The sequence below is a fragment of the Callospermophilus lateralis genome, chromosome 1 (assembly GCF_048772815.1).
Source record: "Callospermophilus lateralis isolate mCalLat2 chromosome 1, mCalLat2.hap1, whole genome shotgun sequence".
NCBI lineage: Eukaryota > Metazoa > Chordata > Mammalia > Rodentia > Sciuridae > Callospermophilus > Callospermophilus lateralis.
This window is the reverse complement of record NC_135305.1, coordinates 218,994,406-219,021,492: the sequence shown is the minus strand read 5'-3', so window position 1 is coordinate 219,021,492 and position 27,087 is coordinate 218,994,406. Positions and strand designations below refer to the sequence as shown.

Genomic DNA, 27,087 nt, shown 5'->3' with positions numbered 1-27,087 from the left:
ACATTGATCTATCCATGGAGATGGACTGTAGTCAATGCTGTTGACATTGAAACAGTTTTGCAGTTAATTATTCACCTATCCACCTTTTTTTAAACCGCTATTCACATTATCAAATGTTAGCATTTTGTAACTCTCAATGAATTACTGCATCTCAATGCATTAATAATTACTAGAAGATGAGCAGACAATATTTCATGCATATTTCTCATGAAAGTACTCGAGGATACTTGCCAAAACATTGAACCTAAATTCTAATCCACAGATCACAGGTGGGCAAACGGTTTGAGTGAGACAGTAAATATCAGGATTTGTGGGCCACGTTGTCTCTGTGATAAGGAATCAACTCTGCCTTTGTGCCACAAATGCAGCCACAGGAAATACACAAAGCTATGACCCAAGCAAACTGTACCAAGAAAAACAAGGAGCAGCCTGGACATGGCCCAAAGACCATTTCCCAAAGTGCGAGCTATAATGTAGCCTTGGAAATATGATTCCAGAGTCACTTGCCTAAAGCCATCCTAAGGGAGAGGACAATGTTCCTTTTCCATCTTATTCTCCCTAAGTATCCATACTTGAAATAGAATAGTTGTAACATAAAAGCTTGGTGACTGTAGCCAACAGAATGAATCGTATATTTCAAAAGAGGTAGGAGAGAAGATTCTGCAATGGTCAACATATGGGATGGTGGACACACTGATTTCCCAATTAGCTGATTTGATCAATACAATTTAATTACATGCATTGCACCTCACACATGTGTATGATCATTATGTGCCAATTAAAAATAAAACAGAAAAACACTTGGGATAGAGGAAGAAGTATGGGATTAAAAAAAAAAAAGCAAAGAAAGGAAAGGAGAGAGGAAAAACCCTGATTTGTTCTTAAATTATAGTTAGGATTCAGGGAGTTTCTCTAGAGTTTTATTTTCTTATAACTCCTGTCTTTGCTATCAGACAAATCGATGACATGAAATCAGCAAATTTCTCAGGCACAGCAGAATTCCATCTCACGGGACTCTCAGAGGACCCAGACCTGCAGCCCCTCCTCTTTAGACTGTTCCTGTCCATGTACCTGGTCACGGTACTTGGGAACCTGCTCATCATCCTGGTGGTCAGCTCTGACCCCCACCTCCACACCCCCGTGTACTTCTTCCTCTCCAACCTGTCCTTGGTGGACCTGTGTTTCATTTCAACCACGGTCCCTAAGATGCTGGTGAACCTCCAGGCACAGAGCACGTCCATCAGTTACTCGGGCTGCCTCACTCAGATCTGGTTTGTCCTGGTTTTTGCTGGGTTGGAAAACGGAATTCTGATAATGATGGCCTATGATCGATTTGTGGCCATCTGTCACCCACTGAGGTACAATGTCATCATGACCCCCAAACTCTGTGGGCTGCTGGTGCTGCTGTCCTTCCTCCTAAGCGTCCTGGATGCCCTGCTCCACACTCTGATGGCACTGCGGCTGTCCTTCTGCGCAGACCTCCATATCCCGCACTTCTTCTGTGAACTGGCTCATATTCTGAAGCTTGCGTGTTCTGACACCCTCATCAATAACATCCTGGTGTATCTGGTGACTGGCCTGCTGGGTGTTGTTCCTCTCTGTGGGATAGTGTTCTCTTACACTCAAATCGTGTCCTCTGTCCTGAAAATTCCATCTGCCGGTGGGAAGTATAAGGCTTTCTCCATTTGTGGGTCACATTTAATCGTTGTTTGTTTGTTCTATGGGACGGGCTTTGGGGTGTACCTCAGTTCTACAGGTACTCACTCCTCCAGGAAGAGTGCCATCGCCTCAGTGATGTACACTGTGGTCACCCCCATGATGAACCCCTTCATCTACAGCCTGAGGAACAGGGACATGATGGGGGCCATGAGGAAACTCACCTCCAGAGTGACATCTCTCCTTTGATGTGTCTGTGAGTACACAAGATGCTAGATCACATGGGATAGATGAGAGTGGCAAACCAACCTGGGGTTCAATTCCTCCTGTGCAGTCCTGTACCCATGTGCTCTCTAATATTCTTTTTTTGAACCCTCCGAGCTCAGTTTGCTGGTCTCTAACATTGGCATGGTCAGATCAGCTCCTATACTGACATGGGCTGGAATGGTGACATCTTGACCAATGATAAGCTGCATAAATGATCGTGGTCTCTTAGGGTTATAATGCAGCTGAAGACTTCCTGTCCCCCGTGATGTCACCGCTGTGTCACATTGTAGTGGAATGCATTCCTCACGTGCTCATAGTGATGTCGCTGTCAACAAATCCACACTGCTCTCAGTTGTGTAAAAGTTGTGCACCACAGAGAAGCATGTACTCTGTGATGCTTGATCGTGGTGGTAAGTGGCTCTGTTACTGCTTTATGTAATTATTATATCTACTTTTTAATCAGTGCATATTAAGAATACAGAATAAGGGGTTTCATTGAAGCATAGCCGTTTGTGCCTAGGACATCTTTTGAGCATTTCCAACCCATGTACTTCTCCCTCTGATTCCTTTCCTCTTCTGCCATAGTGTCCCTTCTACTTTTAATGCTATCTTTGTCTGTGTGTGTGTGTGTGTGTGTGTGTGTGTGTTCCACATATGAGAGAAAAATGCAATACTTGATTTTTGGAGTCAGACTTACTTCATATCATTATTTTATTTCTGCTTACAAAAATCACTCACTCTAAGACCATGTACCCTATTGTGCTGACAGGAGCCTTGTCGACCTGAGCTTACTGCATCTCTTGATTGCACACTTTCCTCTTGGGCTTGATTTTATCTCCCATTGTTTGTCCATCATGGCCATGGGAGCGACAGGCTTGGCCACGTGGCCTTGGTGTGTATAGGCTGTGTCATCTGGTCTTGCACAAGTGAACCCCATGATGTTCACACGATGAAATTATTGAATGATGCATTTCTCAGAATGTGTCCCCATCGTTAAGGGGCACATGACTACATTTGGGTAGATTTGAAAGACTCCCCACTATCATAGAGGTAAGAACATGCAATATTTGTACATGTCTCTTCAGTACAGTGTGGTAATTCAATATATTATACAACATATAGGGGTCATATCAGGGTAATTAAAATGTTATCTTCTTAATCATCAGTCAATTCTATGTGGTGGGAATGTCTGAACTCCTCTCTTAGCTTATGTGTATTTTGAAATATGTACTAATTGTTCTAGACTATGGTTACCGTATTTTACTACAGATTATTAGAACTTAATCCTCCGATCCAACTGTATTTTGGTATCCATGATACAACCTTCCTCCTCTCCCCTCCTTCCTACCCTTCTTGGCTTCTGTGACCACTACATACTTTGTACTTCCATCAGACCAACTTGGTTAACTTCTGCAACACATGAGTGACAATATGTGAAATTTGTCTTTCTTTCTTTCTTTTTTTAAAGAGAGAGAGAGGAGGGGGAGAGAGAGAGAGAGAGAGAGAGAGAGAGAGAGAGAGAGAGAGAGAGTCTTTTTTAAATATGTATTTTTGTTTTTGGTGGACACAACATCTTTGTTTGTATGTGGTGCTGAGGATCGAACCCGGGCTGCATGCATGCCAGGCGAGCACGCTACCACTTGAGCCACATCCCAAGCCCAGTGATTTGTCTTTCTATACCTGGCTTATTTCACTTAGCGTGCTGTCCTCCAGTTCCACCCATGTAACTGCAAATGGCAGGATTTCATTATTTCTCTGGCTGAGAATATTCCATTTTATACATAGGTCACAATTTCTGTATCCATTAATCTGTCAGTGGACACCTTTTTAAAAAATATTTTGTTTTAGTTGTAGTTGGATGCAATACCTTTATTTTGTTTTTATATGATGCTGAGGATCGAACCCGGTGTCTCACACATGCTGGGCAAGCGCTCTACCACTGAGCCACAACCTCAGCTCTCGTGGACACCTTTTTTGAGTCTGTACCTTAGCTATTGTAAATAGTGTGGTAAAAACAAGGAAATGCAGGTATCTCTTTGATAATTTTATTTCCTATATATAAATATACTACTGTATATATCTCTATATTTTTATGCACATGTATGTACATATATACATATATAATATTATATATCATATAACATTAATAATAAAAATACAATTATGGGTTACATGTCATTATATGTATATATATAATTAAAATGAACTAGGTATGGGTATTCATGTAATATATATATAATTAAAATGAGTTATGTTAATGGGTCATATGTAGGTTATATATTAATATACATAACATATTGTAGCTTATTTACATTTTATATTATAACTGGTAGAATACACATAGTATTAAAATAATTTAAATATAATTAAATTTAAATTTAAAATAATATTCTCATTTACCCCAGAAATGGATGAGAAAAGTCATTCCTCATGAAATGTTTCTTGTGACATTTCTGAGATGTTTTCTTGGGTTGGAACTATAACTTACTAGTAGAATACTTGCCTAGCACATGTGAGGCCTTGGGTTCAACCCCCAGCATTGCATAAATAAATAATGAAAATTAAAGTATCTTATTTTCATTCATGGGTGTACCAGATTGAATAGAATCCCTTACCCTTGGTCCCCAAATTATGTTTGCCCCGGCCCTCAGAAGCTGACCTTTTGGGAAACAGAATCTTTGTGGATATTTTACTTTTTCTTTTGGATTAATAACAATTTTCACACTGATTACTGAATTCTTTTCACGGAGTGCCACGAGGTCATCAATACACTGTCGGAAGCCTCTCCCCTGAATCAAATCTTCATATTGGTACAAGTATAAAGGGAAATGCCAGCTTCCTCTCCTGGTGCTAGCACACATCACAGGCCCTGCTCCTCTCCACCACGTCTTGACCTCTGGGAAGTCAGAAGGGAAGGCCCAGAGCAGCCCAGCCACCCTGACCAGGAGAGCCATGGTGCAGGCACCTCAACAGCCAAACGCAAAGTGTGCGACAGGCAGTGATGACTTGGCAGGCAATGACTTCCTGAGTAGGACTGGATAGCCCAGGCCACAACAGCAGGAAGGGACGATGAGGCTGCATCAGGTTAAAAAGCTCGACTTGTTTTGATCAAACTCTGTTATAAGCACATGCAGACAGGCAATTATGAAACCAAAACTGAATAATAATTGATATGCACCTGTAAAAAGAAAATGTGGTTTATATACACAATGGAGTTGTACATTACGCTTAAAGAAGAGTGAAATCATGCCATTGGGTGGAAAATGGATGGAACTGTAGTTCATGGTGTTAAGCAAAATAAACCAAACTCAAAAAGGCTGGGATCACATGTTTTCTCTCAAACATGGCAACAACAAAAAAGATGATATGAAAATAGTAGGGAGATTATTAGAGATGAGAAAGGGGGTTTGGGGGAGGGGAAGGAGGGACAGGTGAGGTAGAGATGATGAAAATAGGTTGTTTACGTATGAACATGCCACAATGAAATCCAATATTCTGTAAATTCCATATAATTCCTGTGTACTAATAAAAGCAGAAACGTAAAAAAAAAAAGGAAAATCCCAACACGGTTCCAAGATGATTCTCTTTCATTTGTCTCTGTTTGGAGGGAAACCTGTCCAGCTGTGCAGTACTCTGTCAAGACCACAGCTCTCCCTTGTGTAGAACACCTTAACTCCTTCCTAGCCAGGTCCCTGGCTCTGGAAAAAACCCCATCTCTTTTTTGCATGATTCATTTTCCTATTTGACGACTGCACTTACAGTACCATCTGCTGTCCACAAATTTCTCTTGAAATCAAACCCCAAATCCTCTCCAGACCCCTCATGCTGCTCTGCTCCAGTCTGATCCTCTTGTCCCTTTGTCACAAAACTCTCCCAAGGTCTCTATACTGACTCTCGCTATTTCTCTCCTCCTATGTTTCTGTGGGTTCAATCCAGTGAGGCTTTGTCCTGATTTCTCATCTGGCAGGTTTGCAGCTCCCTCATCTGTCACCAGTCACGTCTCTACTTCTGAGTGCACTTCACTGCCTTCTGGTGCTTGATGAGGCAGAGAATGTCCCAGGCCCATCCATCAAGCCAGGAGTGAGTCAGGCTACATTCTTCCTTGGAGGCTCCAAGTCCACAGTCATGGGTCTAGGCAGCAGTCAACTCTCAAGTTCACCTGCATTTCTCAAATTATGAAGCCCTTCCTCTGCCCTTGGGACTAGTTTAAGTCACGTAGTACTCACTGCCTGCAAAGAGGAAGGAGATGAATCCGTGGAGTCCCTGGGCTCCTGCCTATCCTCTCCATCACGTTGGAGTTATACTTCAGTGTCTGCAAAATTCTTGTCTTTACATCTTCTCTTTCTGGTGCCTGGAATAGTTGACCTTATTCTGTAGGGCAGTGGGTGTCTTTGTATATTTTATCTCTTACACATATTTTTGTCAAGTGAGTAAGCTTAAGAATACACAATACCATCTTGTCATAATTTTAAAATAGTATATCTTATAAATCCATAAGAAGATAACATGTTGTGAAATAAATTGACCAAAATGTGAAAACAAGCCCTTATATGTGAAAGATTTTAAAATGTAAATTCATACAAAGCACCATCTGCACCTATTAAATGTTGGCCGAAACCTGACCATGTTCTTGGTGACTTTGTCACTGAAGCAACACCTTAATTGAAAATGTAGAACTACAGTCTCAACTCACAATTCCCCAGTGGCAGGAAAACTACACTGAAGTATTGTGATGGAATTGGAAAAGGTATTTATAAAACTCTAGGGAGTAATCGCCCTATCTCTGATATCTGTACTCAGGTTTCATCAGAGCAAATAGATGAAAATCTTCCATAAAAAATAATGACAATGAAATTTATAGGTCAGAAAATATTCAGTGACTTTAAAATAGAGACACCCTGTTTGTATTTTTACAACCTTAGCTATTATTTTTATTTATTGTTTCTAATTACACACATTGGACATGATTTCATTTTATTTCTATTTCTGCAGCTCTGAGTAAAGACACATTTTTGATGATGTGCAGAGAATGTTTGTAATGTCTGCATGTCACTTTCTGGTAGCAAAAGCAGGGTCTGTGTGTCAGGAACCATCTTAGACTATAATTGTACTCAGGAGACATTGATCTAAAAATCTAAACAGAAATTTTAAAATAGTTTGCAATTACCGTGAAGGCAGTTAACATCGTGTTGGATAAGTGCCCACCCTAAATCTACTTTGTAGTGAAAATGATGAAGTAGATTGTACATATTCCATTACACACACTTATACAATAGTTCAAAATGACGGAGTCTTTGGAAAAGTTGTATTTTATATCAGTCAGATAGATAATTTGAACATTCCCTCTGCTGTTGAAATCACAAGAGTGGTATCAGAAGTTCAATATTGGATACCGCAGATGACAACTGTTATTTTTTCCTCAGTGAACAAGTCCTTGAACCTTTTCTTGAACCAGTATTACCAATATGTAGAGAGGTGAGTCTACCTTATCAAGCCCGCTAATATAAATATTAAGCTACATATTTTCATTTTTCACCCCTATAGTGGAAAAAAAAGACAGGGTGAAAAGATCATAAAATACGTAGCCCAGCATCATCAGCATCACATGGGAACATGTTAGACAATCACCCCGACTTATACCTTGGCTTTCAGAGTTGTGAGGGAATAAATTTCTGTTAAGTCTCCCAGTCTCTGGTTCTTGGTTGTGGCAGGATAAGCGACTCATACTCACCAACCACTTCCCCAATATCTCTACCAGAATCAAAGTAGATTTCAGAACATTTTGTAAGTGCCATTATGTTTGGGAAGCATCAGGTTTCTGTGCTGCAGGAAACAGAACCAGGCAATGGCAGCTGTGCTGCTATTTGGGGCCACGGATGTATATTTTTCCTTTTTATAAGGAGAAGTGTCTTTCCACATGCTACATGAGCCACTTTCTTTCCCCTTTTGGAAATTACGTGTTTGAAATATTTCTATTGAGGTGTCTATCAGTTTGTCAATGTATCAAAATTCTTTAACTAGGTTGATCCTTTGAGCTGCCAATTTGTCACTTAGGGCTCAAGCCTGTTTTGCATCAGCCCCACACCATTTGGTGGATTACACAGTGCTCAGTTAGAATGAGTAGCGAGGCCCCTATTTTCCCTGATTATTTGCCTCAATGATTCTTAATGGTGAAAGAATTACTTACACCAATTTGAAAAATTTTGAGCATTGCCTTTTAAACCACAAAACCTCTTAGAGTTTCTTTTTGCCTTTGAAGCGGCAGAACTTCACATTTCTCTCTTCTTTCCAATTCAGCAATATGTCAACTGTCCGCTTATGTGGTGGTGTTGCATCTTTCCCAGTACCAATGGCTCACACATTCACTGTAACACACCAGCCCCTAAAATTAAGTTGTTTGTGGTAACAAAACCCAGATTTTTGGTTGTTGTTGTTGTTACAACTTCAAAGCGGCTAGTACCTCAGAGATAACAGATTCTCGGTTAATTTGCAATTTCCTACAACAATGTTGATGAGAAAACCCACAATTCACATCTGTGACCTGTACTGTTTACAAATACATGTACTGAAGCAAAGACCCTGAGATGGGGTAAGGTTGGTACAGGAATTCTACAAAAATAATGAAGCATGCTTACCTGGCCTACAAGGTCCTCATTGTTTTTTTTGTTATACATTTTTTTTTTAGATTGTAATTTCATTATTTTGCAAATGCAAAATAAATGATGCTTTTTATTTTTATTTTTAAAATTTGTTTTAATTAGTTACACATGACAGTACAATGACCTTGACATATCATACATTTGAATCACAGGGGATCCTCATTGGTTACACATAGCACTTTCAAATTGTTAAATATCTTAGAAAACACGTAACCATATTTATGGAGCCGTTCCTATAATTGCCCCTTTGTATTTGTGCATTTTGGAGGAAATTACCATCTCTATAATAGCATTCGCATTGATGCAGGAAATTGGTAGACAAAGTTGATATAACGAAGCTTGTGTTTCTATCGCAAATGTTTAGTTTCACCTCAAGCTGGCTTGTTTGTTTGTCGTGATGGGTTTTCTTTAGAAATGCTTAGAAAGAGATGTGTGACTCCACTACAGAGAGGTGTGTCCATGCCTGAGTGCGCTGGAGTAAGGTGAGCGCCGAAAAGCGGAGGGAAGAGCTGGCTCCTCAGGTGTCTCAGGGTGAGAAGGGAGAAAGGTAGGATCTGTCGAACTCTGGCCGTTTCCACAGCAGCCACCGATGATCACAGCTCAGCCAGGGTCTCATGCTGGCTCACCACGCTCCCCGCTGAGTGTCCCTCAGGAAAGTCTCCGGTTCCTAGCACCAGGGGCCTTTGCTCCCTGTTCGTTTAGGGAGAAGGGGATTTCATCGTTAAGTGGAAACTGTTCAGGGTGCCTCAACAACTAAGAGCCGAAGCCTAAGGACTCAACACCACGCGCTCTGCTCTTGACCGTGGGTCCTGCCTTGACACTGCTGCTGGCGAGGCGCCACTTTGGTGGACAGAGAACCGAAGGTCTTGAGAACCAAGAAGGTCACTGTGGCTGTCTGCAGGTGGGAGTTTTCAGGACTCACGTGCTATTTGGGAACTAATCAGAAGTCACCTCACATTGGGGTAGATGTTCCTCTTGGGTCTCATAACTTGACTTCAAAGAATATGAATTTCTCTTCAAAAAATGGCTCTGTGGCTGGGGCTGTCGCTCAGTGTTAGAGTGCGGGCCTCCCCTGTGGAAGGCCTGGTATTATCCCCAGAACTGCAAAAGTAAAACCCTGCCTGACATCTCCTCTCGCCCTGGCCACAGCACCGATGTCTTCTCCCTTATTGTAAGACTCCTCCAAGTGACCCCTGCACTCACTCCCCACAGCTGTTCTCCTCTCAGGTTTCCCAAGGTCAATCCAATGACAGCTTTAGCATGATTTCTCCTGTGGCAGGTTCTCAGTTGGTCTCACCCATTACCAACAACTTCTCCACCCCTATATGTAGTCCCCTGCCTCTGCTCAGTGGTGGGCAGACTGCCAGAAACCCACAGAAAGCCAGCAGCAGGCTCAGTGAGGTTCTTCCTTGGAGGCTTTTCTGAAACTTTCAGGTGCTCCAGCTCCACAGCACGGGTACAGGAAAAGCTCACGTTCACCACGTTGCTCAGGTATGGAGATGGCCTCTGCTCTGGCACACTACTGTGCTCCTGGGACACTGTGTCCTCAATACCATCAAAGATGAATCCACAGAATTCCTTGGCTTCTGCTCACTTATCCTAGTATATTTGATTTTCTTTGGTCTCTTGAAAGCTTTATCTTCCTTTTACATATTGCTATTTTGGGGATTGTCAGTATAAACATTGATCCTTTTGAAATAACTTCACTGATATCTTTTATATACTATTACCATTTTTTAAAGTGGATGAGGTTAACATGGTGAAGAACGTCTTCATATAGTCATCCATTTAGATAATACATCTTACAAATTGTAAATTGTTATATAAAGATTTAATACAGTCTAAGTTTCATTCAATGTGAAAATATTGAAGCCTTTATATATAAAATGTTTTAAAAAGAAAACTAACATGGAGTTCCACCTCCACCTGTCAAATGACTGAGAAATCCCGTCCAGTGTGCTGAGTGTCTGGGCGCAGCTGCATGGTCCTGCCTTGTGTTAGTTTTGTGATTGTCTCTATATTAAAAGCAATAAGCCATAATTGGAGCTCAAAGTTGTGTAATATGAAGGAACAGAAACTGAAACTATTGGGATGGGATTGAAAGTGGCATTGGTGAAATGGTGAGCAGGGAGTAACAGCTAGTCTGTATTTTTGGCCGTCAGCAGGGATGAAAGAGAATATATTAGAAGCTTCTTTGAAAATTTTAAGAAACAAAAATTACGGTCCAGCAAAGAGCTGTCTGAGCTGGGGGAACACTCTGGGTGTTTGCGGTGGTGCAAAGTTACAGTTGGGTATTCGTCCCCCAAAGGCCCTGTGTTAAGGCTTGGTCTTCATGAGGTGGCGCTTCAGGGAGGCGTTGGGGCCTTTTAGATGTGGGACACAGCGGACGGAAGTCGGGTCCCTGGGCAGTGCCCTTGAAGAGGATGTTGGGACGCCAGCCCCTCTTCTCGCCCTCTTTTCACATCCTGGCTGCCATGAGTGGACAGGCCTCCTCCGCCCTGCTCTCCTCTCTGATGTCCTGTGCTGTCACTGGCTGAGAGCAACAGGCCCAGTGACCTTGGAATGATAGTTCTCAAACCATGAGCCACAATGAATCTCACCTAGGTGTTTGTTGCAGCAACAGAAAGCTGACTGTGAGAATGCCTTAGCTAGTATCTTAGAAAGTGTTATCTACACCCACACAGAGGAAATGTCTTCAAATGATCCAAGCAAGACTCTTGAAATGATTAATTAAAATGATGACTTTGTAATTTAAAGGAGCCCTGGACATTTTTAGAGAGAGGCCAGGCCCAAGCAATGCAGCTGAGCAGACATAGTGCAGAGAGCTGAGAGGGGCAAACATGGCCTCAGGGGTCAGGAATCAGCCGCCCTGAGTCCTTCACTCCTGCAGAGTTGGTCTTCAAGGACGTCCCCTCTTGGGATCAGAGCATTAGTAAAATAGATGATCTAATGAGGACTTTTGGAACAAACTATAGAGGTCAGTATGGAACCACCTCACTCGACAGGAAGCAGCGCCTGAGCCTCCTCCTGAGATGAGCCTTCCTGTCCAGGACCCTCTGACTCCTAGGTCTGCCTGCATTGCCTGAAGATCCATCTTCCAGCTTCAGTATCCAGGTGAGGCTTTTGGACAGCATTCCTATTTAAACTAACTCATCTAACATCCATATTTAATGTTTTGGAAGTGTAATCCACGCGTCTCGTTCATTCATTGCTGAAGTCATTTGAGTTCCTATTCATGTCATCACATGTCCTCGCCTCATGTGTATGTGCCGCACCCAGGTCTCTGCATCTCCACTCTCCTCCATCTCACAGTGTAGGCTCCACGTTCCCCTCTTATTCCTCCACCCGGCCATCAATTCCAGCATTTGTTTCATCACAGTAAACGCTTGCCTGATTTTTGCATGTATGCTGTCAACCATATTTTCTCGGTCCTCGCTCATCAGTTACTCTGACCCACTCTTCCTTCCGAGGAATGAAGAGGGCGCTGAGCCACAGTTCAGGACTGTAAACCCAGAAACACAAAGGAAACAACAGAATGGGGGACCCACGTGGCGATAGTGTGCAGGGTGCTTTTGTTGGATGAATTTCATCATGAAACAGGACCGTGGTATTTTTACAGATTCATTGGAGGATAATTCAGTAAGGTTTGTATAAATACAAGGTGTTCGATGGGAGGTTGGATCCATGTGTGCACTCCCAAATGATTTCCACAAGCAAAGCAACTAACACATTCAACAGGCAGCTGGTTTCTTGTACAGGTGGTGATTTCCCCCTCCACAGCTTTTCTAGAGCCTGGATCACGTTCAGAGGGTGTGCTTTCCAGACTGCACCTGATGGTAAATGCCGTCAGACCCAGTTCTGTCCCACTCTGCAGACGAAGGCCATTGCCCCACCGTGACACACCAGGTAGGTCCCAGGTCGTCCTGTGAGGGTGTGTGGACTTGTGTGTTATGAGAATCCAAAAATCCTTCCTGTATGCATCACTTTTGTTAGGAGCCTATACATTTTACTTTTATCTCATTTTAATGTTTTAAAAAATTCTTATGTTGTCTACTAACTTAAGAAAGACCTCCCTTAGGATAAGGTAGAGAATCTTCTGGTTTCCCTTAGAATTAGTTGCTAACGGGGCTGACTTACGTTCCTGGGGTGGTGTCTTCTGAGTTTCGAGTGTAGAGGCAACATTTCCTAATCTTTGCTCAGGTCCACCAGGAAGGATGCCGTCCACCTTCTGTAACTATTTTTGTGGGTAGAACTGGACATATATTGAGGGCAAGGGCAAGATCAAAGGCTTTACATAGGGGAAAGAATAAAATTACAAATAAAATGATGAGATCTGAGTGGCCAATAGCAACGTTAGTCCTGTCCTATCCAGAGGCATTGACAGATTGCTTGAGAATCAGCTCAACAGTCAGAATATCTGAGCCCCAATCCAGGCTTGGCCGAACCTGCACTGTGGATCTGACATCCGTGATATAAACTCACCTTCCCTGATTGTCCTCCTGGGTCAATCAGGACGATGATAAAGCATATGAAATCGACCAGATGATTTTGAAGCAAGCCCAAGTTAGGGGGCCTGTGCTTTAGAAAACAGATTTCCAGATTTTCAATGACTTCTAGAATAAAGGCATGAAAAATCCGAATTCAAAAGTAATATCTCATACTTTATTTCATTTGTAGCACTTAGCACAGTGCCTGAAACAGCACTGGTGTCCAGTAACCACTTATTTCAATGAAAGAAGTGGAGGGGGAGGGGGAGTGTGTAAAGAAATGGGAAAAAAATAGTATCACAAATCACTTGGGTTCACGGTGACAATGAGGAAGCTTTTGTTTTTAAGTTTTGTTCTCACACTACATCAAACATCCCAAGGGCTTCCTGAAGCACAGACTGCTTGTGCCTATCCTCAGGGTGATTCAGCAGATAACTGGGGCTGGGAACGAGGGATGTGCATTTCTGTCATCTTCCCAAGTGTTGCTGCTGCTGCCCGTACTGTTGAGATGTTTTCTCTCATATTTTCCATAAGATTCACCAGAAACATGGAAACCACAAACCACACAGCTGTTTTAGAGTTCCTTCTCCTGGGACTGACAGAGGACCCAGCCCTGCAGCCCCTCATCTTCAGCCTGTTCCTGTCCGTGTACCTGGTCACCATCCTGGGGAACCTGCTCATCATCCTGGCGGTCAGCTCTGACTCCCGCCTCCACACCCCCATGTACTCCTTTCTGTGCAGTCTGTCCTTTAATGACATCTGTTTAAGCACAAGCACAGTCCCCAAGATGCTGGTGAACCTCCAGACACAGGATCAGAGCATCACCTACACAGGATGTCTCTGCCAGATGTTTTTTGTCTTAGTTTTTGCATATTTGGAGAATTTTCTCCTTGCAGTGATGGCCTATGACCGCTATGTGGCCGTTTGTCACCCCCTGAGGTACACAGTCATCATGCTGCCCCACTTCTGGGTCCTGCTGGTTCTGGTCTCCGTGTCCATCAGCACTGTGGACGCCCTGCTGCACACTCTGATGGTGCTGCGGCTGTCCTTCTGCACAGACCTGGGGATCCCCCACTTCTTCTGTGAACTCGCTCAGGTCATCAGGCTGGCCTGTTCTGACACCTCAGCTGATAATGTCCTCATCTATGTTGCAACTTGCATATTTGGTGGCGTTCCTCTCTCTGGGATCATTTTCTCTTATGTTCACATTGTGTCCTCTGTCTTGAGGATGCCATCATCAGAAGGAAAGCACAAAGCCTTTTCCACCTGTGGGTCTCACCTGTCAGTTGTGGCCTTATTCTACGGGACAGGTGCAGGGTTGTACATGAGTTCTGCATTTACTGACTCCCCCAGGAAGACTGCTGTGGCTTCGGTGATGTACACTGTGGTCCCTCAGATGCTGAACCCCTTCATCTACAGCCTGAGGAACAGGGACTTGAAGGAGGCTTTGAGGAGTCTCATGGGAAGGATAACTTCCCTTTGGTGACGTGATGACTTCTATTTCCACATCTTCATGGTCTTTCTCTGTGGTCTGGGGTCTAGAGTAAGTCAAGATGGCAGGATTCCCGTTGGGCCCAAATGTGTCAACCTTGTCTTAATGCATATTTCCCAAAGGGTGAGGTCAGTAATCACCATGGGCATTATGACTTGTCTTGAACCCTCACTTTTTCAATATTTGTCTAACTTTGTGAGATTTGACTCATGATTGCAATGAACAGAACACACTTTGTTTGCTAGTGTTTCACAGAAATGATGCCTGGAGCCCTGGCCTGCTGGGTTTTGACAATTTCGATGTGGTGCCCTCCAAGAAAAAGGCAAACTGTAGGAGGTGATCAGCCAGGAATCTACTGAATCTTACCTGTGGTCATATGTGGAGAGTTGGCTCCAGCAGTTCTTACGGTTGAGGTCACATGAATCACCTTCAGATTTAGTCTCATGTGAGGCAAAACGCTGCCCATTCGCAGTCTAAGAAGCAACTAGTGAGAGCTTTTAGTGATCCACAGCAACCTTGAGATAACAATAGCATCCTCAGCATTCAGTGCCTTCTTCTGTGAACTTGGCATAATTAGATGCCATCAGTGGTTTGAGATGATTTTGACATAGCCAAGACTCATCAGGGAAGTGACCCTCAGTCCTAACAGGAAAAGAGAAGGCTAATAGCAAAATGCTCCATCAATTGAGTCACCTTTCCTCATAAGGATGTCTGAAGTATGGAATGTTCTGGAAGTGTAGGGCTCTCCTCAGTCCTTCTTGAGGTGGCACCTTCCTAGGACTGGTTCCCTTCCAGGTCACCAGGTGGTAGCAGCACCTGAACAAGAGGCTATGAGACAGAAAGTGGAGTGTCCTTCCACACATAAGTCATTTCCCCACGGACCAACTAGGCTGGTTGAAGCTCTCCAGTGGACGGGATGATGGCCTCAAACTGGGTCCAGATCTGTCCCCCTGATCTGTGATTGACTTATATGATAGTCAAGTGAATGTTGTGTGTTTGGGAGAAAAGGATTTGTTGGGGAGGAGTTTTTTCTGGATTATTTGGGTGGGCTTTGAGTGTAATCACTCATCTCACGATGAGATAGAGCAAAGTGGAGAGGAAGTGGAGAGGAAGAGGAGAAAAGGGGGCACATAACACTGGAGATAGAAACGGATTGGTGCAGCCAGTGGCCGATCATTTTGCCCTACAAAAAATTCATTTTCATAATATTTTAGTGTGTTGTAATCACTGCTTTAGAGATCCCTATACTGAAAAGAAAGTGCTTCCTTTTGACCTTGTTAAAATTGAAAATCTGATAGACGAATTCCATGCCTCATGGTTGCTATCACCCTGCTTTGCAGAATCAATCATGTTGTGTTTCGTGGTTATCCATTCATTTTCAAACTCCCTATTTATGTATTGTGACATTAAAAATCAGAGACACTGTGGTGTTGAAATATTAGCATATTTTTTCTGCTCCTGTGCATCAGGTTGTTTGAATCTTCTCTACGGCTTATAAAGGAAATAAAAAATTTATAAACCTGGGGTGAACCTATTGGCTGTAACAGTAACTACTCACCTTTGGTTAGTTCCAAAGGTTTTTTCAAAGTGTTGAGCCATTTTACTTACCAAGCAGATACTCCTGCACTTCCACATCATTCCGCAAATATTTTTACTTAGTCTGACAATCTAAATGGTGTAGAGAATCAGATGTGCCTGCGAGCTTGAAAACATAATGCTTACTGTCCTTGAAGGGGCCTGCCTGCAAGTGGGATGTCCTGTCAATATAGTACTGTTGACAATACTATAAAAGACTGCTGTATACAATAAAGGGGCTTTTTTCTTCGGCTTCTTCTTTCTTGCTCATGCTGACCTGCGAGTGAGTTATTTGCAACAAAATGGTGTACAGTAGAATTTAATTAACTTAAACTTCTCTTACAAAGGGGATCAGGGTCACTTCTGATAGAACTGGACTTGTTCTCTGTCTTGTGAAAACTGTGTACTATGTTTCCATTGAGATTCTTATCTTTTAAAAAAATTAATTCCTGATAGTTCTTTAAGTAATCTGTAATAGCAGTCCTCTCCATTTTTCTCTTTATACATCACAATTTATTCTTTAGACACATGTCTCCTTTATCATATGTGTTAGTGTAGTTAGTAGATACACTAAGGTGTTTTGATTTAATTTGTCAAATTTTGTTCATATACTTACTTTTTAAAAAAATTACATGTTTTAATTAGTTTTACATGACAGTGGAATGCATTTATGCACTTTGATGTATCATACATAAATGGGATATCATTTCTCATTTTACTGAGTGTACATGTTGGTCATGCAGTCACATATATACAAACAGTACCTAGGTCTGTTTCATTCTACTATCCTTCCTACCCCCAATTTCCCTCCCCTCCCCTCCCATCACTTCCCTCTTTATTTTATTTTTCTGACAGCATTTTTCTGGACCTCAATGCTCAGGAGGTGTTGGTACTGAAAGGTCTACTTTGAGAACACAGTATCGTCTTGCCTTTCACACTTGAAGCTGAAGCCATGGAAATTTACTTTTCTCTTTGGTGTGAGAAGGGAATCACATTCATTTTCATGACTGAGCACCCTTCATCAGATAGCCCAGCCTTTACCGTAACTCCAATTCAGCATGAAGGAGCACCGTGCTCAGGTGTTCATGTTTCCTGGACTCTGTTTTCTAAAGGGGCTCTGCTGGGTCTCTCCCTGCATAACCTCACAGCCTTGATGACTGCAGCTAACAGTCAGCAAAGCTGAGTTTCCTATGGCAACAAACAATCCCTAGAGATTTTTAGTTACCATCACAGAGGTACCCTATCCTCATATCAAAGTATTTTCTGTTAATTTGCATTTTTGACAACAATATTGATAATTAAAACTCTTAATTTACATCTATGACCTCTAATTATTACTTGCAAAGTGTTCATGTGCTACGACTGTGAAGTTGCAAAAGTGCAGTGGTAAAATTCTAAAAAGGAAGTGAAATGTCTGTTATAATTCATTCTGACTACAGACAATATATTAGAAGCTTTTGTTTATGGAATGCAAAAGAAATTCAAATTTCACAGAACCATACAAATGCTCAGCCTTAAAAGGTGGGTTCCTAATTAGTTACTAGACAATTAAATATTAAGACAGTCTCCTAAGTATCTCTCCCAAAGGTCCATTTGGCATCCTCGTGTAAATGCCTAATAGACATCTTAAAATCAGCATTTATATGGGAAGCATGGTGTTGACCTTCCCGTGTGCTGTGCCCACACATTTCTGGTCCTCTTTGATGGCGACTCCGTTCTTCCAGGTGCTGACCAGTTCCTCTCACTGAGCATCAGCCCTCATTCCTCTCTTTCTTGAAGGCCCTAAGCACCATCACTGGGAAACCCCGTTGTCCACACTGTTGAAATGTACCCGCATTCAGCCAAAGGCCTCATCTCCACAACAGCTGCTCCCTCCATCCCTGGGGTGCGCACCCTCAGGGTTTGTGCAGGAGACCAAAAGAGTTGGCTAATGAGGAGCCTTGGATATTGACGCCCCAAGGGCCACGGAGATGACAGTCTGCCTGTGACCACCCACTCCACGCTGGCCCAGGTGAATATGTAGTCCCCTGGCCCTGGGCTCAGCCGCATCCTTTCCGCACAGGAGGCAGCTGCTGCACTGTGTCCCTGTCCCTGAGAACAGAGCTTCCACCTTTCTCCTTTGCTGCAGGGAAGAGCCATGTCAGTGCTTGGTGTTGGCACCAGGTAATCTGAAGCCTCCTGGTTTAGGTGTCCCTGTGGGGACAGGTCTTTGTCTGCCAGTCCATCTGGGGCCGTGGTGAGGTAAAGACCTGAGGAGGAGCAGAACTAGGTCACCTGCAGGGTGTCGGCCTGACTGTGCCTCCTCTGCACAGGTTTGCCACCTCCTATGCCCCAGCACCGAGCGGCTTTCCTCCCACTAACACCTCACTCTGCCCTGAGTCCAGCACTACCTTCCACACCCACAGCACTCTGCTCCTGCCGTGGTTGTGATTTGTTCTAGAATTCTCTAACCTTTTCCTTCATTTACTTTACAAAGGGCAAAGGTCTGTGGCCAGCTTCTAGTAACTTTTTCCTTCGTGGCTCATAATTCCCTTGGCAGAGCAGGTCTTGACCAGCACTGCCTCCTGTTCATGAAGATACTGTGGAAGAGCAGGTGGAGAACAAGGGCCATCCCAAGGGTGATTCAGCTTTATCTTGGCATTAACCTATGAAATGTTAAAAAGTAGAGAGGCACAGCATGACCTGAGAACTAAGCATGTATGTATGATTCAACAGTGTGGACGTCTCGCCACCCATGATCTTTTCATAAAATAACAAAATAGCAGGCTTCAATGTGACAAAGAATCTGTGTTCCACTCCATTCTCTTTCCTTTTGCAGAGACAAAAACAGTTTTTAATTAAATTGTCCTTAACATGTTATTTTAAATTTATTTTTTCTTTGCACTTTTTAATGTGTGTATCTTTTATGGATGTGTGTGTATACAAATATAATGTTCAATAATAAAAATGACCATCAGTCAGAGAAAGGAAAATTAAATTGTGATTTAATAAGGCATTGGTAAGGTAGATAAGGTCTTGAACAAGAGAAAATTGTACCCATACTAAGAAGTGATTAAACATGTTATTTTTTTCCAAACAAGAAAAGATCATGTAATGTACATGAAGTTTCTGTGTTTCTAAAATGTTTTTGTTAGTGCCTTGTAGTTAAACATAAGAATGAGATTCATTTTGACATAGTGTCACATGCATGGATTATGATTTGCTCCATTTCAAGACCCAGTACTTCCTCTGTTCTGCAAGAACAAAGAATAATGTATATCAACTTCACTATTCTGATTCTCTTGGGGAAGATAAATGTACATCCTTCTATTTATTATTAAGGATATGGAAAATGAATGCGTGTTACTTATTTTTCAACAAAAATAATACAAACAAGGCAATATCTGTTAAATATGTATGGTGCACACCCAGTTCCTCATTCATAATAATCTGTATTTTGAATATGTGAGAAGTTTTCATAATTAAAGAACAGAGTCTCTGAGTTGGAATCTTTTTTAATCCATTACAATTTATTTTATTTTATTCTTTTTAATTATACCTGACAGTAGAATGTATTTTGACATCTTGAGTTGAGTTGAAATCTTGAGTTACAAGATTTAGCACAAATCTTGAGTATACCTTGAGTTGAAATCTTGATTGAAGGTGTTATTATGGATTTAGGTATAATGTTGTTTGTTTATTCATTTACTGTTCATTTAAGGATTGAAGAATTTTCAAGGAAAAGCTACTTTTTAGATGTGTGTTTACTCCTATTAGTTGGACAGAGCAGGGATGGAGGTGGTATTTAAGAAGTGAACTTTGAACAGGCAGAAAGTTGGGAGAGTGGAAGTGAGAAAGACAGGAGACTGAGAGGGAAGGGAGCAGGTCACAGGAGGTGAGAAGACTGTCACCTTTACTTCACCTCACAAGCAGACTCTGTGCTTTCCTAATACCACCTGTATCTTCCCTGTCAGTCTCTCCAACAGCACGGAGTCAGAAAAGCATGCGGGCACAGTAGAATTCCTTCTCCTGGGACTCTCAGAGGACCCAGACCTGCAGCCCACCATCTTTGGACTGTTCCTGTCCATGTACCTGGTCACATTGATTGGCAACCTGCTCATCATCCTGGCCATCATCTCCGACTCCCACCTCCACACCCCCATGTACTTCTTCCTCTCCAACCTGTCCTTCAGTGACATCTGCTTCATCTCCACCACGGTCCCTAAGATGCTGGTGAACATCCAGAGACAGAGCAAGAGCATCAGTTACACAGGCTGCCTCACCCAGGTCTGCTTTGTCCTGGTTTTTGCTGGAATAGAAAACTCTCTTCTTGCAGCAATGGCTTATGACCGTTACGTGGCCATCTGCCATCCACTCAGGTACACAGTCATCATGAACCCCCGCCTGTGTGTCCTGCTGATTCTCTTGTCCCTGACCATCAGCATTACGTACGCCCTGCTCCAAAGTTTGATGCTACTGAGGCTGTCTTTCTGCACAAACCTGGAGATCCCCCACTTCTTCTGTGAACTTGGTCAGGTGATCAAGCTGGCCTGCTCTGACACCCTCATCAATAACATCCTGGTCTATGTGATGACTAGCCTGCTGGGTGGTCTTCCTCTCTTTGGGATTCTTTTCTCTTATGTTAAAATTGTGTCCTCGGTTCTGAAAATGCCATCATCTGGGAGAAAGTCTAAAGCCTTTTTCACGTGTGGATCTCATCTCTCTGTGGTCTCCTTGTTCTATGGGACAGGTCTTGGTGTGTACGTTAGCTCTGCAGTCACAGACTTACCCCAAAAGAGTGCAATAGCCTCCGTGATGTACTCTGTGGTCCCTCCTATGCTGAACCCCTTTATCTACAGCCTGAGGAACAGGGACATGCAGGGGGCCTTAAAGAAACTTATTCAAATGTCTTCCTTATGATTCATTAGTTCTGTGCTTTGTGCTTTCACTTCAAAAGTGAGTCCGTGTCCAAGAGCACTGGATGAGCCACAGAGATGTCTTCTACCAGTAGCCCCTTCTCTGCTCTGTGTATTTCTGCTAGTATTTGGAAACTGATTTGGGTCTTCAATAGTTGGGATTTTGAAAACTCATGTGACCTTTTTGAGCTTAATTTCACGGTCAGCTTCCATAGAGGCAGAATATAAGCAAAGGGTTCTTGCTATAGCGATTTTGGGGTATTTCTCAGAGGAATGTGAGTGACAGTAGGATATTAGGACAAAGGATGGAGCTAAGTAAGCATCTCAGTACAGGAGGAAGACTAGCTTCTACCTCAACCCAGGTACACGGCTATTTATGGCTTCCCCAAATGATTGCAATCTGAGTTCCTGTTTTATAACTCATGATATTCTAACCTTTGTCTCCAAGGTTGATAATTACTCTACCAGTTTCTGTTATGCTGTTAAGAGGTAACTCTACAGAGAATACAGGAGCTATGCAGTGTCAGTCAACAGTGACAGCAGGTCAGCTCCGTGTCCTCAACATGCTACTTACAGAGCAAAACCACACCCACTAATCTTGACTTCCTCTTTCACCAATTTGGCCTAAATTGCAAGTAGCAGAATTTGACCTAATGATGGAATGTTTGAATTTCATGAATGAGGATAGCTCTATTAGCTCACACCATGAAGCTGATCATCCCAAGTTAATGAAATTTCACAAGCTGAACCTCCACACACAGTTCAGCCCCTTTATTCACTCCTCCTCCTGTTATTTTCCCTCTAACACTGCCCCTCTGGTCATTGAAAGCCTGGCTCAGTTCCAGGGGTCATATCCCAACATTTTCCAGAAAACAGAATGCAGACTCTGTTTTCCTTAGGTTTTGTTGCAACAGAGAGCCAACCATCTCATGGAGTTATTCAGAAAACATCCTTTCCCATATCCACAATCCAGAATCAGGACCTTTGCTCCTTTGTAAACTAATCACAGTTTGGTGAATAGGGTGGTATTCTGGGGTCCCTACAATGACAAACTCACCCATTTATCTACAGCCTGTGAAACAGGACATGGAGGAGGCCCAAACTCACCAAGGCATAAATCAATACATGAATAATAGTAATATTAATAATAATAAATAGAAGATCAGTAGAGTAGAATGAGCAGATCAGGAGAAGGAAGAAAGGAAAGGGAAGCTACTAGGAAATGAACTGAATCACGTTCTACTTGGTGCATGTCTGAATATGGCATAATGAATCTCACTACTGTGTATTATTATAATGCACCAATAAAAATGGTGAAACAGTCATCAGAACGTCTTCTACCTTGTTGTTCTTGTGTCACTTGATTTGTACGTTGTCTTCTTATTGATTGCTTTCTTCTGTACTCATGAATGAATGTCAGCCTCACTCAATGGGGGCTGCTATTGCACAACACCGTAGCCTGGGAAGGTTCAATAGTGGACATTTATTTCTCTAAGGACTGGGTGTTGCAAATTCCAAGATCCAGGTGACAGGTGATCCAGACCCTGGTGATGACTCTTCATGTGGTTTGCACACTGCTACCTGTTTGTGGTGTCTTCTCTTAGCAAGGACAGGAATTTCTGCTCTCATCTTCTTGTTACAAGGACATGGATCTTAGGATGAAGCTCCATGACTTCAGAAAAACCTCATGAATCTAACAAGTCCCACCTCCTATGGCTATCAATGTGGGAATAAACTTAAATGATCAGAAAAGCTCTTAACCTGTTATAAAAGACCATTTGTGGTTAAGAATAAAAAAGGTTTCAGAGCTCTATATTAACACGGCAAACTTAGTTTCAGCTGACTGATGTTCTACAGTGATGAAGGGTTGTGATTTTGGAGCACGACAAGGTATAACAGTACTATTGCTCAGAAAAGACATTCCAGAAAACATTGACCTCTAAATGAAGTTTATTTCTGAATTGAAAGTACAGTGGACAGATGGATTATGTGGTCAAAGGTGCTAAGAAATAAAAATGAATTTGATTCCTTTCTTGGGTCAAAGGCAAAAATAAATTTCATGTGGTTTCAGCCTAAATTGAAAAAGGTGAAACTAAAAATTCCTTAGTGGGAAAAGCAGAAGTTTCAAAACTGAGACCTCCTGACCACAGAACATGAGGGGAAGTATTCACTAATTAAACCATGGGAATGCTGCACATTTTGGCCAGCTAGTGAATACCACGAGGTACAAGCACAACACCACGCTGTCCTAAGTAAGTAACTGCAATCTTCTATATTTATGTATGTGATACATATATAGGATGACTCTTCCAATTATATAAAGAACAATTTCAAATTGCCTTTTTAAGATAGATGAACAATTCAGTGGATATATCATAGGTACATACTTCCCAAGAGAGAAAAATAAATGGACAATAATATGCGAATGCACTCTAAGCCTCTTAATGAGATACACAAATTAATCAACTGCCATGCATCCTTTAGATTATCAGGGTAGTTTAACTATTAGAGAATAATATGGAAAATCAGGAATATTTATTGAGAAGGTAAATTGATTCAACTAGTTAGCAGATCCTTTGGAACTATGCAAAAATGAAAATCCACTCCACTACAACCCACAAAAATCCACCCCTCTTTAAAACTACCTTTTATTTCCCACGTCAGATATGGAGAAGAATATTGAAATGACATTATTTAGAAGATAAGAAAATAGATAAAACATTTCATCACCATCAAAAATATTCCTCAGTTTTAATGTCACCACAATGGGCGTAATCTTATGGAATATTTGGAATAAGAGAGTAACTGCCACACCCAAGAGCACAACAGATTCTGAGGCAACATGATGAGAGTAACAGGGAGACATGGAATCCAGCCACTAAGTTTGAAATGGAAGCACTTTTATGTAATAAATTGTACAGTTACATCTGCACTGGAGATGCAAAGGCATTAGAGGTCTATGGGAATGACACTTGTGTAAGGGAAAAACAATCAAGTACTGACCACATCAATTCCATCTTGACCTGTGTGGTTATCACATGTTCTTTTCTGTGTTTTCTCCCTTCTGGAATCACTTGATTACCTGAGAGCCCAGATCATCCACTAATGCTCCTCCTCCACAGATTCCCGTATTGCAAACAAGTGCTTTGCAGCAATTTGTCATGTAAGTTAGTCACAGTGACTGAGACGGCAGCTGGACACTGAGGGCCACAACTCTATGAACCTCAGAGATGTGATCTACTTCACCCATGGGAAGGTTTCCCACCAGTGGACCCACGGAAGGACACTCAGTTGCCTGTCTCTGAGACATTGTCCAGGTGTGACACCTGATGGCGGCACGTTCTGCAATAACCTGGGGACCAAGAGAACCAGTCCCAGGACGTGGCCCCTTCGTGGAGAGAATCACTCTCTGTTCCAGGGTGTTCCCTGTCTCTGAGTCATTGCAGGAAAACTTGTACAGGGCTCAGTATTTATTTCCCAGGTCATGAATGTTTACTACTTTGCCTCACATTACACTAGAATGTACTTCTATTGGCCCTAAACACATTGGCAGGCAGAAGTTATATGTAAAATACAACAATAACTTTGTTTAACTATTTTCCTGCCATCTCTGAACCTCACATTGCCTACATTTGAGGATGCAAAAAAAAAATGTTTAAATTGGAGCCTCATCCACAGGTTCTGCATCTACAAAAGCCAAGCAAGGAAAGATTATTTGGAGAATCAAGAAAGAGAGTAGGACAAAAGCAAAATTAGGTTTAAGCCAAATTGAAATGGACCTAGTCATTATTTGATCATTATAGAAAACTATGGTTTCACAGAAGTTCCACAAAGAAAATTGTCAATTAGATTTGCTGTAGAAACCCAAATTCAATTCAAATAAAGCATAATAGAAAAGAAGATGTCCTACTAATGAGCTTGCTTAAGGCCTCTTTCATGTCCCTGTTCCTCAGGCTGTAGATAAAAGGGTTCAGCATTTGAGGAACCACCGAATACATCACTGAAGTCACTGCAGTCTTTCTGGGGGAGTCAGTGACCTCAGAGCTAATGTAGACCCCAAAAGCTGTCCCATAGAACAGGGAGACAACTGACAGGTGAGACCCACAGGTGGAAAAGGCTTTATGCTTTCCCCCAGATGATGGCATCCTCAAGACAGACGATGCAATGTGAGTGTAAGAGAAAATGATCCCTGAGAGAGGAACACCACCAAATATGACAGCTGCAATATAGATAAGGATGTTGTCAATGGACGTATCCGAACAGGACAGCTTAATCATCTGAGCGAGTTCACAGAAGAAGTGGGGGATCTCCAGGTCTGTGCAGAAGGACAGCCTCAGCACCATCAGAGTGTGCAGCAGGGCATCCACAGTGCTGATGCACAAAGAGGACAGAATCATAAGGACACAGAGGCGCAGATTCATGATGACTGTGTACCTGAGTGGATGGCAGATGGCCACGTAACGGTCAAAAGCCATTGCTGCCAGGAGAAAGTTTTCCATTCCAACAAAAACCAGAGCAAAGTAGACCTGGGTGAGGCAGCCTGCGTAACTGATGGTCTTGCTCTGTCTCTGGATATTCACGAGCATCTTGGGGACCGTGATGGTGCTTAAAGAGATGTCAGTGAGGGACAGGTTGGAGAGGAAGAAGTACATGGGGGTGTGGAGGTGGGGGTCAGAGCTGATGGCCAGGATGATGAGCAGGTTTCCCAGGATGGTGACCAGGTACATGCACAGGAACAGGGTGAAGACGAGGGGCTGCAATTCTGGGTCATCTGTCAGGCCAAGGAGCAGGAATTCTGAAACCGTTGTTTGGTTTCTGGGCTCATGTTGTTGGTGAATCTCAAAGAAAAGATGGGGTGAAAAGATCATAAAACATACGGGCCGCAGTAGCAACATTATTTTGGAAGATGATAGCATTGCAAATTCTCAGTCCCTCCATCAGACTCACTGCCAATAAACCCTGTGGATGAGGACTGGCAGTCTAAGTTTCAACAAGCCCTCTGGGCGACTTTGATGTGTGCCGAATTCTGAGAACCATTTATTTTTTTTTTAAAAAAAGCTTTATCATTAATACTGTGAACACAAATGAATGCTCAAACATTCTCCTCTGCCACTCTCTCCTTCCTTCCCTGTTCACTCACTTCTCCTTTTTCTTACCTCATGTATTGAAACAATTGTTTCACTGAACACCTACCTTGTTGCACATACTGAATTAAGTGCTGAGAATAAAGCAATGCGTAAGGCGTGGCTTTTCCCTTAGAATTAGTCTGTGCCTTCAAGCAAACAGTAAGACAGGAATGGTGGTGTGATCTCTCTCCTCTTGATCCAAAGTTCACCAACTTTGGATTCTCTCAGAGTCATGTGATGACCTTGTCAAACTGCTGACGTGTCAGTCCTCACTGCCACTCCATCTCACCTACCCATGAAGACCCTTGAGTAACGGGAGGTCGTCTTGGGATGTGGGATGTGTAATGAGTGCTTGGCGAAGACCGGGACTGAGCTCAGGTCGTCTGACTGAGGGATTGACTCTCCACTAAGCTCTGCTGGTGCTCTGGATAGCACAGAACTTGTATTCCTACAGGGTCACTCAGATCTCATAATCTACCTTTGTAATTTTAATATTTCTTCTAATGCAAAGGCTTTAGACATTACCTGGCCCTCGGTGTTTGGCCACCTGTACCCATGAAATTAGTTGTGGCAGGTGGATGGCATCCATCCGGCTGGGCATGAGCAAAGGCTAGAGAAGCCGCCTCTCTACCAGAAGCTCAGAAGACCCCCCCATGGAATTGCAAGTTCTCTCCTTTGCAAATAGTTCTGTGAGATTTTGGGCAACTGTTCATGAGATTCTTGTTCTCATTCTAAGGGAGTTCTTTGCCTTAAGGTAAAAAGCATCAAAATGAGAGAAATTTGGAGTCCATAGACTCCTAAGAAAAGATGTGAGACTACATACAGCTGGTTCTTTGGAAAACAGAGACCAGGTAACACAGACATATTTATTAGGTACTTTTAGGATATCAGGTTGCTCCTAGGATTGTGCTGGTAGGTAGAACTATTGTC

General features: G+C 42.5%; 3 protein-coding genes and 1 pseudogene across 3 annotated transcripts; 3 read left to right on the top strand and 1 right to left on the bottom strand.

The window, feature by feature from the left end:
- The first annotated feature begins 966 nt into the window (after positions 1–966).
- Positions 967–1,905, top strand: LOC143411082 (olfactory receptor 7G3-like). Its single transcript, XM_076871873.2, has one exon. The coding sequence runs from the start codon at positions 967–969 to the stop codon at positions 1,903–1,905; it is 939 nt and encodes a 312-aa protein (XP_076727988.2).
- Positions 1,906–13,595: 11,690 nt separating this feature from the next.
- On the top strand, positions 13,596–16,459 carry LOC143411066 (olfactory receptor 7G2-like). The gene is made up of 2 exons (XM_076871872.1): positions 13,596–14,537; positions 16,436–16,459. Exons 1-2 carry the CDS (start codon positions 13,617–13,619, stop codon positions 16,457–16,459), a joined length of 945 nt encoding a protein of 314 aa, XP_076727987.1. The 5' UTR covers positions 13,596–13,616.
- Positions 16,460–18,175: 1,716 nt separating this feature from the next.
- LOC143401380 (olfactory receptor 7G2-like) lies at positions 18,176–25,877 on the bottom strand (annotated as a pseudogene).
- Positions 20,094–21,035, top strand: LOC143379818 (olfactory receptor 7G2-like; the record flags this gene model as incomplete). Its single annotated transcript, XM_076832496.2, has 1 exon — positions 20,094–21,035. A coding segment is annotated over one exon (942 nt), but the record flags the coding sequence as incomplete, so codon positions are not given.
- Positions 25,878–27,087: the final 1,210 nt, after the last annotated feature.

Coding starts and splice junctions, on each gene's coding strand:
- LOC143411066 (XM_076871872.1), top strand. CDS start 13,617: ATGGAAACCACAAACCACACAGCTGTTTTAGAGTTCCTTCTCCTGGGA. Junction 14,538..16,435: donor TGAGGAGTCTCATGGGAAGG/ATAACTTCCCTT, acceptor GTTATTTGCAAC/AAAATGGTGTACAGTAGAAT.
- LOC143411082 (XM_076871873.2), top strand. CDS start 967: ATGAAATCAGCAAATTTCTCAGGCACAGCAGAATTCCATCTCACGGGA.